General features: G+C 36.8%; 1 protein-coding gene across 2 annotated transcripts in view; it reads left to right on the forward strand.

Moving 5' to 3' along the window:
• sgcz (sarcoglycan zeta) overlaps window positions 1–15,546 on the forward strand; it is a 257,610-nt gene that overhangs the window by 166,488 nt on the left and 75,576 nt on the right. Inside the window, exon 3 of one of the 2 annotated variants that reach the window (XM_088419719.1) lies at window positions 12,384–12,485. In XM_088419719.1, the coding sequence (XP_088275845.1) occupies window positions 12,384–12,485 (102 nt within the window). The remainder of the gene's footprint in view (window positions 1–12,383; window positions 12,486–15,546) is intronic. The other variant, XM_088419720.1, reaches the window with a different exon arrangement.

Consider the following 15,546-nt stretch of genomic DNA (forward strand, 5'->3'; position numbering starts at 1 on the left):
TTTTTTAATCCACAATAATATGGCATTATTATTATTATTATTATTATTATTATTATTATTCATAGTAGTAGTATTAGTAATATAATGAAAATGTTGAGCCTTGAGCAAACTATAACAGCAATAGATAAATTCCGTGACACTCTAATGTTGGTATTGATCCTAAACGTCAGTCATAATTGAGTCAATTTCAGTCCAAGTGTATGCGATTGTTTAAACAATCAAAATGTACAGTACTATGGTTGCTCACTTTGATGATGCATTGTTTATGATTGGAAGATTTTTTTTTTTTTTTTGTGAAAAGTGTTGATTTCGTAATTGAATCTATGCCCCTATAATGATACATTTACAACACACAGTCCGATAAAGAAACTGTGCCTGCTAATAGAGTAACTAATTTACTACCCGAGGAAACCATGGTTACACACAGCAGTAGTCTCTTGAGTGATGGCCTGTCAGTCCGTGAGTCCAGTCCAATCTCAGGCTTGATGATCTGAAGTTGTGTTGCTTCACACACTACTGCTCTGGGATGTTTGTGTGTGAACACAAGACACGAGTCTTTGTCTTGGTGAGCATACTCTTTATCTTTTCCTCGTTGCATGAGAGGAGCACATAAGCCCACCTTGAAATGACTTGGACATTTTACTATTAAGTGGCTATCAATTCTACTCCTTTAAGTAACAAAATTAGGTTTCTCTTAAAATGGATATTTTAAGAAGTGTCCTTTTAATGTTTACCTCCGCTATCAACTCCTTGAACTTGTTTTTTTTTTTTTCGTGTTGTGCTTGAAATTGGATAATGAAGTTTGTTATGAGATACTTTACTGTAAAGGTCAATTTCTGCTGACCAAAACAAAGACGTATGCAGATTTCAACGGCAAATGTCATTGCAATTATTTGGTGCCATTGTGACCTTTGTAGAATGTGTCATTTCATCTCACTATTTATTACTAAGACAATAAAAATAACATAAACATGGTTTGGTATTTCCTCACCTCCATTGGAAGACATTGTAACAAATTATCATGGGCATTTGATGAAATATCAATGCATCTATCCTTCATGAACTATTAGGGAAAATGCAAGATGATAGGTGAATATTTTTACAATAGTTTGCCGCGATCTGTTACAAAGCAAATCAGAAAACATAACTATTAATACAGCCAACAGATGAGGATAGTCCCTCAGAGACATTCCAAGTAGTGGGCCTTTGCTGGCTCTTTGCAAGAGAGCGGCAAGATCAAAATTGGGCCTAATGTTACTTAGTTTACCTCACTTTAGCAGACCACTTTGAGTGAAAGTTACCCAAAGCCAATGATGAGTAGAATACTTGTTTGTGCGAGTTAAATCGTATTCAAGTAATAGTATTGTTCCCTAAAATAGAAAGTATTCAACTAAGTAACTACTTGACTAAATGTTAATATTATTAAAAAAAACAGGTTTAAAGCGCTGAAAACCTCAGTATAAATTAAGATATCGCTCGACATTAAAAAATGCAGTTGATCCTTAAAAAACAAAAGATTATGTCAGACGAGGAGCTGAGTTTGAACCAGACAGGACATGAAAGTGGAAAAGTAGAAAGTTATTACATACAAGAATTCAATGTAACCACAGCGAGCATTAGAAACTTGACCTGAGACATGGAAAATAGGCTCGAAACAAGACTTGCAAAAGTAGACTCAGAATGAAACCAGGCAGACAGCTTGACAAGACAGATTGAGAACCTGAAATTCCGACATCTTGCTGAGAACCTAGAGCTTCAATTCTGGCAGACATAATAAATAAATAAATAACATAATAAAGCAAACTACATGGTAATCCATCAATGAACAAACCAGTCATGACCTTATATCTATTATTATTTGTATATTTTCATACACTCTTCCATACGTCCCGGAAATCCAAAGCACACCACCAGCGATAGCTGGTTGTGATAGCTTGTGTGCTTGCTAAGAAGTTGACAGCCCCCTGGCATGTGCCTTGCACTGATCCCTGTCAGATGAAAGCTCTGAGCATTCCGGGAGGGATCAATCACCTTGGACAGCAACTTGTGGGATTTGCCGCAGTGTCAAAACAACATCATAACACTTAACCACCTGCTTGGTATGGCGTAAGCCCACCTGTTGTTGACCCATCAAGGCATGGACGCTACAAGCCTTCATCTGGTGCGCTGGCAAATTGTGCCAAACTTGTTTATTCAACACATTCACATACAAGTCTGGATTACGACGTGGGGAATTTGCCGCCAAATTTATTTATGCTTCTCAAACTCGCACACCATGAATATCCAACAACGCCCTTTCAATTCAACAGCACACTCACCCAATCAAGGCATTGGAATTAGATGTTTCAGAGCCACAAAGGCGGCTTTGTTGACATCGCATAATTAGAAACAAGGAATTGAGTTGCTAGAGTTGTATTTAATAACAGAGAACTGTGCGGGAACTGTGCTTAATTTAGCTGTGCAAAGTGATGATGCTTTCACACTGCTGCAGTAAGAGCTCTCAACCTTTGTTTGACGATGACAATCGTTCAGCCTCGAAGCATCCCTGTGCGTGAAGTTTCTCTCGCAATAGCACATAAGGGCATTCGTTGCAGTTTTTAAATGATGGAAATAAAATTGAAACTCCTTTCCACGCCGGAGAGGAGTTACAAAAAAGTTATTGTTCAAGAAGGTGGCCGCTGTGCTGTCAGAGTTCTGCATCCAAGCACATTAATACAAAGTAGAGTGAAAACCCTCGGTGTGGTGTAAAATGATGGACAAAGAACAAGAGGAATGTGTAGCAAAATCTATAAAAAATTATAGACAATTTCATGAGGAGTAGACTGAGGCTACAGTCACTGTATCAGCAAGTGCTGTGAAGAGATGTATGAAGGAAATGCCATATCCTCCGTGCCAAGCTACTCCTAAACCAGAGATGTCAGAAGTGTTGTACTTGCCCTGAGGAGAAACATAACTGGACTACTACCCAGTCATGCAAGTCATATTTTCAGATGAAAATAAATTTTGAACTACATTTGGGGTTCAAGGTTCCATAGAGTGGAAGAATGATGAGGTCTACAAACCAAGTTGCTTGAAGTCATGTGTAAAGTTTCCACAGCAAGTGAAGATTGAGGCTGGTGTTCAAAGTTTAATACAGGCATTTATTCTTCTTTCTGCTGACAAGCTTCTAAGGAAATGCTAATTTCATACACCACCAGGACTTGGCACCAACACCATTGCCAACCCTAAAAGATGGTTGAATAACCATCATACGCATGTTCTTCGTTGACCTGTAGTGAAGTTGATAGAGTCCAGAACCAGTAACACAGATTACCTGAAGGTTGCTATCAAAGCGAACTGGCCTTTAATAGCCTCAGGCTTATTAACTATATGCAAACGCTCACCAGACCAACTACAAATATTAAAGATCAACATTACTAAACCAAACGTTAGAGACATAACAGCTCACGGACGTTACCGTACGGTACATGCCTCAATTTTGGTTATTTTTAGCAGACATTAATGCAAGTAAGAGTTTGCGCAACTTTACGTCATGTAGAACCTTTAGAACTACCTGCGAAAACTTGATGCGCACATGATGCAGACCACAGCTTAAAAAGTATTCAAGCATTATTTATTCAGTTATTTATTATTCATTTATTTACGGTGATGAAACTTCAGTTTGTGGAGTTAGCCTCAAGTACAGTGGTGCTGAAGCGTGGGGAATCTGAGCGTGTAACCAGGTTTCCGTGATTCCCCTTGCTACTGTGATTTATTAAATGCAACAGTCCAGAACACAGCAATTTAGCTGCAGTTGTTATTACATATAACCTGTTTTGTGCAGCACACTTTGAATGGTTAGCGGTTAGCTTAGCCTCAGCAGTTCCACTTTTGTTTACGTTTTCTCCCCAGGCTACAGTGCCTGACAGACTCAACAACAATCCATGGGGATTCCGGGGGTGGTCTTCAGTCTTCTGTCTGTCTTCAGAAGTTGCCATGACGCCATTTCCTTCTTTGTATTTACTGTCAGTTGCAAATTGATTCAGGCATATACATTGACTGGTTTGGAGTGTAGATACTGAAATTAACTTGCATATTCATCATCTAGCTGTATGGACCGAACCATGACATTTGACCACAGACGGTTTGTGACAAATACTACTGTTACACACCAACTAAACATCATTTTGATTGGTTCTTGTCTAACATTCAATAACATAGCTGTAAGTTATTTTCATCCAAATGTGATAAATATGATCTCAATATAGTAAACAGTGGCAAACCTAATACAGATATGGCTTGATTTTTTTTATTTATTTTTTAATGGATTTCTGCAATAAATGATGGGTTAGGGTTAGGGTTTGGGTTTTCCATGATATTCCAAGTCAATTAAGTGACACCTGTATAGGTTTCTTTTTTATTTTTGGCTTTTCAGATTAGCAACTTAATTTTCCAGCACTTCCTTAGTGAATTACAATCTATAGTATGTTACATGCCTTTTCTCCTTCACTACTCCGAAATGGGATCCAACACCATCAGACTCCTTATCCGCATAGGAGATGCCTGCCTCCCATAATCTACCTGACGATGAAGAAAATAGAGAATATAGTTACCTTTTTTTCCCAGTTGTACTTTTGAGGTATTAGTTGACCAGCGAAATTGTGTGTTCTGGTTGGGGACGTGACTGCTAGACAAAGAAAGTGATAGCCAGTTGATACAATAAAGCAGTAGACAGGATGAATCATCAGGCTGACAAAAAAGAATAATGCAGAGGATGATGATGAACGTTGGTGGCACGAAAAGAATGTGAAAGTGCCAAATAGAGAAAGCAGGAATGGAACAAACCACACTGTGTGTGAGGAAAAGAACAACACATGTTTTGCATTAGGGAAATGAAGGGAAAAAAAATATTTATTTTTTCAATAGAGCAAATTCGATAAGAAGATTACGTTCGGCTCAATCCATACACTCACTCAGTTTTGTTATTGGTCTCCCATGCTTTTTTTCTTTTTCATGACTCACACCCACACATTGATAGTCAGTGGTCTATTATCGCCAGTATTATACTTTTTTTATCCCATCGTGCGTCAATGTGGAAGTTATTGTGAGTGCAACTTAAAGAGCGTTGATTTCTGAAGCCAATATCAGAAGGGAGGCGAATATATGCAACTTTCCAAGAAAACGAAAAACTGATTTTGAAATTTAAAGTGACTTTTTTTTTCTAGAATTCTATCACCCATTCAAACAAGCCATGCAACTTTTTTTTGTTTAATCAAATATCATAATTCACCAGGTGTCAATTTGAAATTGATTTTCACAGGTTTGGTTAAAGTTTACACCAACATCATGTATTTGCAAGTTTTTTCTTCAAAACTGAAGTTTGTTTGTGCAAAGCATAGCACTGAGAAGTACTTTGGCAGCTTTTGACATTTCTCTACCTCATTTACGTCTCCTCATCTTTACACATTAGACTGTAAAGATGCAAGTGATTCATATTCGTAAACTGCATCTACTGTGTTCATTGTTTGAAGTAATTTATCTTTATTTTTAATTGATGTATAGGGACTGGCTATTTAATTTCAAATGTAAAACCAATGCTTTACTTGTTCCAAACAATCTTAAAAAAAAGTTAATTACTGTAATACCAATCAATTAATGAAGACCAGATGGCCAATGAGAAATCGTTATGTTTCATTTGTTACTTGTAGCCAGCGTATGCTACACAAGTCCCTTAATGGAAAGACAAATTAGCTGTATGTTTTAACTGTTTATCCTACTTGTCAGTGAAGTGCAGTCGTGTTTACCTGTTCAGCCAATGAGCAGGTTAATACAAAAGCTGTTTTGTTGCAGTCATGCTCATTCACCTCCCAAATTTCTGTTTGTTGGTGGAAAAAAAACTTACTTATGCAAAACAATTATCCAACTCCTTTGTCTTGAATGGTGTTCAAAGCCCTTGACAAAGGCTCACATTCAGTCATTCGTCACTCATACATCACCGAAGGCCGTTATCACAAAAACCTGCATGCTTTAAAACAATTTCCAAAAATATATATAATTTTGTCCAGAAAAAAAATGTTAAAGAATCTCTGGACCAATAAGCATTTCCCTATTACAGTATTCGTCTGTATACAAGTCCATTTTTTTTTCTCTCATTTTCAACTCCCATATTAGGGGGCTGGACATAACAGTATAACTCAAAACAGACCAATTTTTCCAACATATTTGTGTTTGAAAAACATTAATATGAACTTTAAATAAGCAATATTATGTCATTTAAGAGGCTTAAAATAATTATATACCTCTAATTTGATATGGTATATATCTAATTTAGAGTGTTTGCAAAGAACATCGCAAAAATGTACTTTCGTCAAGCGGCGGCTGATTGCGTCTTTGTTGTCAACAACAAGGTTGTGTGGATAATTCTTTTGGCGTGAAAGAAAAGATGGCTTGACTTGTCTCCTTCAGCCATTATTGTGCTTGAACAAGCCGGCATGGATGTCTGCAGGTGGGGAGGTGGATTTGAACCCAATGTTTTCAAGCAATTATTTTGAAAATTCCCTCACAGTTGATGTATAAATGCAGTGATGTTTACTTTAATCTAAAGATGGTGGCTTCTGAAAAACAACCTTAAAAGCTGTGCTACATTTTTTTTTTTTGCAACACTATGCTCAAAATTGTTATATAGCATTTCTATATGTTACAAACCTATATAAAAACTACTCTACTGGGTGAGGCACAGTATATCTTATGACCACAGGCAACAATTGTTTTCAATTGATGGATGATAAAGAAGATACCTCACTGACTCATGACAGCAGAAGCAACCATCAGATTTCTTTTAAGATGTAGTGAATAGAATGTGAATGCCCTTGATGCCAGAAATATCAGATAGAGAAATGCAGTGCCAATCAACATCTAAAAAGGAATGAAAAGTTTAGAAGACTGACAATGAAGTCTTTGGATGGGATTATAGTAATTGAAACATAGCCTCAGATGCTATTATTTGTTCAAATACCAGATCACTTGACCATAAACCTTATAAACCAATTTTTCCTCCCTTGGGGAGGATCAGGACTTATTTTTAGTAGACATTACTGAATAATGTATGGCATTGAGGTAGGTTTGATGGGCAACAAAACTGACTAAAATCACTTCAGACAGACATTTGACAGTTCTACACTGGGATAAAATACGACCTCGATATTGCTTAAGTGAAGTTTGCTTCCTTCAGGTAAAGCTTGCATTTGTGTCCTTACTCTAATTATGATTCATCTTTCATCTTTTAAAGCCTCCACTTCCTCTCTGAGAGCTCTTTCACTTTAGTCTTGGTTCACTCTCCTCATATGTTCGTTTTACTGTCGTCTTTCATCTGTCTCTCCCCTTTGGCCTCACTTCCCCTCATACACTGTTTAGCTAATAGCAGTCTGTGGTGACTGACAGGACATGAAAAAGACCCTTGACTTGTAGGCAAGGGCACACAACATGCACTAATGTAATCTCATTTAAATATAATGTGTAAAATCTGATGGTAAAATTGGTCACATGCAGGCAATCATACACTTTCAAATATGCATGCGGATGTCAATACAAAACCCTTGTCAGCTCTGTACACAAACAAAAACTCTTTGTCGCCACACACACACACTTCACCATCTGTCTACATGCTGCCATGTGCACACTACACTGATGGATTGGCTGGAGGCATCCACACACTGTCAAATAAACAAACACACCAACAAACTGAAAGGGTTCCATGCATAAATCACATGCAGTTTTGTGTGCAGACAAGCTGAAACATAAACTCACGCTTTTCCTATTTGCCCACATGTTACCACATGGTGTGTTAAAAGGTCTCAAATATACTTTTCAGCATGATTATGTTTACTCATTCACATATATTTGCATAGTTACTATAAGTATTGTAAAAGAGGTCCATCATTGACGTATTGCAATTCCACATCCTGCTTCGTTCAACTATGCACAACACAAGAGCTGACGCTTGATAAGTTTGCTGGCGAAACCTTGAAAATATTTCACATTCTCTGATACAATTCTGCAAAATCCTTGATGCCTTTGATGCCAAATACAGCGGAACCTCGATTTATTATACAGTGTTCTGATTTTTTGGGTTTTGCTGTTTCATTTGAAACGGAAAATAATGAATCTGTCATATATTAGTGGCCATTGAAGTTTACTTGTTTTGCAGCCTGTTTGATGAAAATGTATAATTCCAAAATGGCACCCAAGATATAGCAGATCAAAAATCGAATTTAATGTCTTCCACAGTTAAACACTCAAAAACCTCTAGGGTGGTTGTCAATTTATTTCAACAAAGCCTATTTATCCATTATCTTATCCTCAGCTATCTTTGGGCAGCAGGCAGGGTACATCCTGAACCAGTTGCCAGACAATTGCGGGGCACACACAGACAAACAAAAAAAATAAACAAGAACAAAAAAAACATTCACACCCACAAACACACCTAAGAGCAAATTAGACTGCCCAATGGGAGGATACCTAGTAGACAGGAGGAGGATGCCGGAGTACCCAGAGAAAACCCACTCAGACGCCCTGCAAGAAGGCCAGAGCAGGAATCAAACCCGCATACTATGACCTGTGAGACGGACGTTCTGACCAATCTGTCACCGTGCCACTTCAATGAAGTCCTTGTAGGGACGTTTATACACACTTGTCAAGAGCAATGAGAGCATTGTGCACAGTCACATTATGTAGCTTCCTTGATAATAACACGGAACAGCACACATCAACATCTGCTCCAAAACATCCATCAACAACATAGCCAGTCATATATTTTATCCTCTGCTTGGTATTCAGGTCATATCAGTCCCAGACAGAGGAGTGACCAAGTAGTTGGTATGGGTTTTAAACTTCATACGGTAAATGCTGTTACACAATAATTCCCCCATCACATGTTTAAAAATTTTTCTTAGCATATAACTAACAAGTTATATTCTTAACTATTATTAAAGAAGTACACGGAAGGTCATGGGTGTACTGTATATACATTTGCAAATCTTATATCGAGCGGTTTTGTCAAATCTAGTTGAAGTCCAGTTCATGGTTGACGAATCTATTCAACATGTTCAGACATTAGTGAATATGTATGCTATCACTCACTTTTCCCATACAGTTAAATAATCCATTGACCTATAGTGTTTTCTCTTTTGCTTATCCTCACATGAGTTGTGTAAGGATGCATCCAAATGAAAATGATTAGCCCAAAACGGAAGGTGAGAAACACTTGGCTATATTGTGAGAAAAATGTTCAACATCGGATCTTTCACATGATTAGTGGCTAACATTAACACTTAGCACTTGTTTCGAATCATACTATCACATTGTAATTGATCACCGTTTTTTTAGTATCAGTAATCAATGATCAAACATGTTTATTTATTTATTTTTTATGGCCGTGTGTTGATGTCACTAACTCAGGAATGTGACAGCAATGAAAACAGTTGTGTGGGCTCAAGCTAGCCACTCTGCAATGTTACGAAAGGCAACATCAAACTAAAGGTTTACCGAGGTTATCACATTGTCGTCCATGTTACGACCTTGCGTATCATTGGTGTGTGAATGTTGTTCATTTTTCAAGGAAAGAAGCGGAAGCTTCGCAGTGCTCTTCACCCACTGGGCTCCTTCACAGTAGTTGCCTACCAAGTGATCCCCTCTCTTCTTCTGTGTGCATTTACGTGAAATTCAAATAGACACTTTCTGCCGTTGGTTTTTGCATTGTCACAACATTTTTTGGACGGATTGTTTCAGTTTTAATTGTAGAAATGTTTCAATGGGCACATATTAAGTAGATCCCTTCTAGTGGGTTAGCTAAATCTTCTCCCAGCGGACATGGATAGACAGTACATGTAGACAAAAGACATTGAAGAGTGATTCACTATTCTTAGCTAATACTTCTAACATGTTTTGACACTCAAAAACATACAGGAGCTGTAAGTAAAACTACATCGTTACACCCACACTCCAGAACTAAGAACAGATATTAAACTGGTAAAAACATAATATGATAGTAATGCGGAAGCAAAAAATATACTTTGTGTTTTACTAAGCCACTTCCTTTCAAATGGAGATCTGCTAGAAGATTTGGAGGGTTTTTGTGCACTGAAGCAGCTCATTCTAAATCTAAAGGCGAGGTCATGAAGATCATTTGAGCAACCTGTTAAAGTTCCAAATCAATACTGTAGCCAGTGCAGCGTTAAAATGATGGCAATGATATCTTACTGCTTATTTTTTTTTTATTATTATCTTATAAATGGGATTGCTTTTGAGTATGGATGGTTTTTTCAGAATGATAACAGGACAAGTATTCACTTTTTAATATAACTTTTGTTTTTTGTGTGTGTCAAAAGACAGAACAGACACTTTGAATAGTGGTGTGGTTTAATGGTTTTATTATATATTTTCCAGAAAGTATCAAAAACTTCCTTTTGGATATGGAGCTTTAATGCATGCATGTAATATGCATGTATTCTACTTTAATATTCATATCTATCTCCCTTTTACCTGATGTAGGTGTATGTGTTCAATGTTTGATTCTGTAGCTGTTGTAGTCTAATTTGGATGTGTGTTTTCAAGTGTGTGTTTTGGATTTTCAGACCTCCTGTGTTATGTTTTATTGAATAAGCGCCATGCGCCACTGTTCATTTAATTTTATGGCCACAGATCACAGAAAACATCTGGCTGGTTTTTGTTATTGATTTTTAAATCTTTTAACAGACTGCCAAGTCTGATATGCTGGGATTTGTTCTATATCTAAGTTTGTATTAAATTGCACTCATACCAAAACTAAATTGGGCATGCATCAGCCTTTCTGATGGCCAGGCACGTTTTCATTCTTTGCTCTTGTTTCCTAATATGAAACTCATCCATATATTTCTACTTATGCACTGAAGACAACAACAACAACAACAAAAACATGTTGCACTTGTGTATGAGAGACTTGTCAATAATCAATGTGTTTTTTGTTTGAGATTTTGTTGCGATAGAATCAACTCCTTTCTCGCGTTTCCATATCGTCTTCAGCTCCTGCTCGTTGTCTCCTCCTCACGCTTAATTCTCCCATTCAATCTTTCTCACGACTCAAGTTTCCAATTTGAAAAGCTTTTCGGTCCGTTGCACCAGCAGTTAATGATCATTTGCAAAAGCACCTTTCCGAATTCAAAGTTCCTTGAACAACATTCAGACATTTCCATTAATATACACAAATTTGAAGAAAGAAAAATTGGTTCCCCAAGAAGTCAAATTAATTTGTAGTCATTGAGTGACACATCAGTTGGCCTTTCAGAAGGAACGGAACAGTGGCAGGTCCCTCATTATCGCCTCATCATGTAATTGAGAGAAGGGTGAGCTGAAATATTGGCAGCAAAGTCATTCCCTGTGCTGTTGTCAATACGTCTGTCCTTGTTGCAGACGATTTGAGAGATTTTTCAATCTTGGAGCTGGTTTTGCACCAGGTGCTTTCCCTTGAGCCAACAGAAATTACTCATCACGTTCAAATGTCTGATTCCAGTGTGAATAATACTTCATGCCAGAAATATCCATGAAAAACCTGTATTAATTCAATTAATGTGATCCTGGGCCATCTGCCTCGACGTGATTTGCACCCATTCAACGGCATGATAATTGTATTATTAGGGATGGACAAAAATGCAAATGTTTGGACGAAACAGAGAACGGAAAATGAGAATTATTAATGCCTGTTTAAACTGATAATTTGCATGTGCTCCATGTTTTGTTTACATTTTTGTTTTTGTTTATTGCATTGACTATTCTTTTTTTAACTTTAAAAGGTATACTTTTGCATTTGAATACACCAAGAGCAACACTTCCTTAGCGGCTAATTGGTGTCTATGAATTACTTTTACTTGTCTTTTTTTGAATCACGCACAGTCCAAAGAAAGCCGCGAAAGCTAGCCAGTGCTGAAATGTTTTACTGTAGTTGCCGACCAAGCACGCCCATCTCCTATGTGCACATGTGAAATTCTTACAGATGCTTCCTGGAGTTGCGGCAGTTTTTGCAGGTTTTTTTTTTTTTTTTCAGATTATCTTTTTTTTTTTTTAAGTACTGTTTCAGTTTTGTTTTTCAGTCGAAAACCAAAAATGTAGTTTTTTGCCCTTTTCAGCTCCAAAATGTTGCTGGCCAAAATTAATTGCATATATTATTATTATTATTATTATTATTATTATTATTATTATTGTTGTTGTTGTTGTTGTTGTTGTTGTTGTTGTTGTTGTTGTTGTTGTTGTTGTTGTTGTTGTTGTTGTTGTTGTTGTTGTTGTTGTTGTTGTTGTTGTTGTTGTTGTTGTTGTTGTCGTCGTTGTTGTTATAAAATTGTGACTGTCTACCACCATTTTCTCTCTGGCTCTAGGAAGGAATGGGCAATCTGCGAGTGACCAAAGAAGGGGTGAGACTGGAGGGGGTGTCGGAATTCCTATTGCCTTTATATGTCAAAGAGATCCAGTCCCGAAGGGTGAGTGTGTGGGTGGGTATGTGTGCTTTTGTGTGTTATTTTAAGGTTTTACTTAGAACTAAATCGTTTTACTGATTGCTCTGATTTCAATTTTTTTTTTTTTTTTCTATGTGCAGTATACAGAATGCACATGTCCACATTGTTGTATCTGGAGGGTTTTGTTGATCCATGCTCCTTTGTTGTATTTTTTTTTCTACTGTATTCATTGTGGTGTTCATGTCCGTTCCTGGTGTGAATTCAATCAACACTCCCTTTCACAAAACACAGAGAATCAGACATCACACATGCAAGCATTCAAAATGTATACTGGTGGAGATGCACAAATGGTGCTCTGCTCAGGAGAAACTCATCATTAGTCGTGATGGGAATTCATATACATATTTAATAATCAGTTGCAGTTGTTTGTCTACCTACAGTCGTACTTGAACTGTGTTTTGAGGCATCAAGTCTTTATTCATGAGATCCAGCCTATTAATTTGTGTCCACTCCAGTGTAGTTTTTGTTATTTGTCTTTTGACTCATTCAAGCTACCATAGAAGTTCTAGTCTGCTCAGAAGAGGACATCCTGGCCTTTCTAATGATGACTCATGTGTTTTCCTGGGATTCAATTAGCTTTTCTGTCTCGCTTAGGCAAAATGGACACAACAGTGGACACAAATCAATAGGCTGGGTCCCAGCAAACTATACTTGTGTTGTTTATGACACAATTAGAGATACACTGCAATACATATGGAGAGGTATAACATTAAAAAAAGAAGACCCTATTCAATATTTGATCCTACCAGGGAGCCCAACATCAACACTGTAGTTTTTTTTTTCTTGTGTGTTCAACTTGGATAATTTGTAGTTCTCTAGTTTGTAGTTCTTTTTACACAAAAGTGTTGCATTTTTCAAAAGTAATACACAGCAATGTGCGTAAAAGTTCAGTATTTCACAATCACCAACAAATTAAAGCTCGTCGTCCTGGCTAGTCATGCTAGGTTAGGGCTAGGTTGTTGCAATGTCATTTTCCTTTTAGATGATCTCACGTTTGGAATTAGATTGATTTGTATGTTTTGCATGGTTTTACCTGTATTTCATTATGAATAATGTATAATGTAGGGTAGCTTGAATGAGTCGTGTAGATGAATTTTGATAAAATACTCACATAACCATAAAAAATGTATCTATCATTCATGTGTTTACCTCACTTTTGAATGCAATGTGTTATGACAGTTTATTCAAAAAACCTTCATCCATCAAACCCACACAGAATTGTCATTGATTCCCTTAGTGGAGGCAGCATAGACAGTGGGTGTACTTTTGTAGCATGGTAGCAAGGTGTGTGTGTGCGTGTGTGTGTGTGTGTGTGTGTGCTGTAATAAATCAGCCCTATGAATGACAGTGACACACATGCAGGGACACACACAAGTAATTTCTGCATTTGTGGCCCCTTTTGTCCCTTTAGTAATCATTATATTCATAGCACTCGAGTAAGAAAATCGTGATCACAGATACCAAGGCAAAAGAGAAAAAAAAAAGTCTTTATACTTCTTCATAGTGCTATAGGATCATTGCAGCTCAAGGATATCATCACACCATTTATCAATTGTACCATTTTATCAGCGAAAATGGTTTCAGCAAGGGATGGATCTGTGGAACACCAATTGAAGGGTTGGGGGATATAATTGAATTGGATGTCCTTTCAAAAAAACAAGTTTTTGGAGTAAAAGTCATGGAGATACATGAGAAAAGTCATGGAGTAACATGAGAAAAGTCATGGAGTAACATGAGAAATGCAGGAAAATGAAAGTCAAGACCTTAAGTAGTTTTTTTTTTTTTTTTTTTTTTTTTGTAAAAATCCCAAAAAGAAAAATTCTTATTTTGGTCTTTTGAAAAGTAAATATCTTGACTTTGTAGTACATTTAAGGATTTTATTTACATTTTCGACAACATCCCAGCTTTATTGGAATTGGGGTTTGTAATTTAAATAGAACACACTTATTTGTGCAGTGTAGACAGACCCACCCACCACACACTCATTGATTTGTAGTCACTCATTCAGCTGCATCCATCAATTCTTCGCTTGTCATCTTCATCCCACCCTTTCGTTCAGCCTTTTAAGTGCCTATCCCTCAGTATATCTTCTCATAAAGTAGATTATTGGATCCTTGAGGTGTTTCATATATTTACGATTCAGCAAGTTTTAGCTCAGCTAGTGAAACGACGGCATACTTTAGTTAATTGTGGTATCTGTCAAATAAGAACAAGTACACCTTTCGTATTTTTTAAAATAATGGAACATATTACTCATACTGCAGGATTTATTGAACACAAAAAGCAATACAAAAGGAAGAAGAATAAAATAAAACATTAAAAAAATGTTTCTGTTGAAAAATAAGCATCAACAATGGATATCGTGCTTCAGTAATGTTCAAAAGGAGTGCTTATTAATTTATTGGCATTCTTCAACTTTTACAGTCTTTTGTTGCCTTTCTCCCAGTACGGTTGCAACTTGTTGCAGTTACTTAAATAAGAAATATAATGATATTTGCAAAAATTAAATAAAAACAAAAACATTCCTCTGTTTGAAAAATGAACCTCTAGTCTTTGTACTGTATTTCATTGAATACAGGTTAAAAAGGGATTTGCAAATCATTGTCTGTTAAGCTTACTTCTGTTGTACACAATGTCTCAGCTTCAACACAAAAGGAGTTTATACTACTAGGTATCCAATGCTCATTTTACCTTTGAAAACTGTTGGATCCCCAGGACTTGCAATACTAAAAAAACTATGGGTCCCAACAGAAATGTTTGGAGTTCCAAAAAATTGCCAGTGCAAAGGACAGAGTAAGTCTAAAGTCCGAACTGCATTTACAAGACGTGAGCAAAAACCAACAACAGATCTTAACAATGTTAATCTTAACAATGCTATCATTATGTTTCATGATAATTAAACTCACTGCGAATTGCCCAACATTTGTACAGCAAATTAACATGCTTGTCTTGACACAAGGATTAACGTAAAAATTAACGTTAGCTAACTTAGTATGAACTTAACTTATGAACTTCATTTAGCTAC

Source organism: Hippichthys cyanospilos, chromosome 7 (genome assembly GCF_059441005.1).
Source record: "Hippichthys cyanospilos isolate Australia breed blue-spotted pipefish chromosome 7, RoL_Hcya_1.0, whole genome shotgun sequence".
Classification (NCBI taxonomy): domain Eukaryota; kingdom Metazoa; phylum Chordata; class Actinopteri; order Syngnathiformes; family Syngnathidae; genus Hippichthys; species Hippichthys cyanospilos.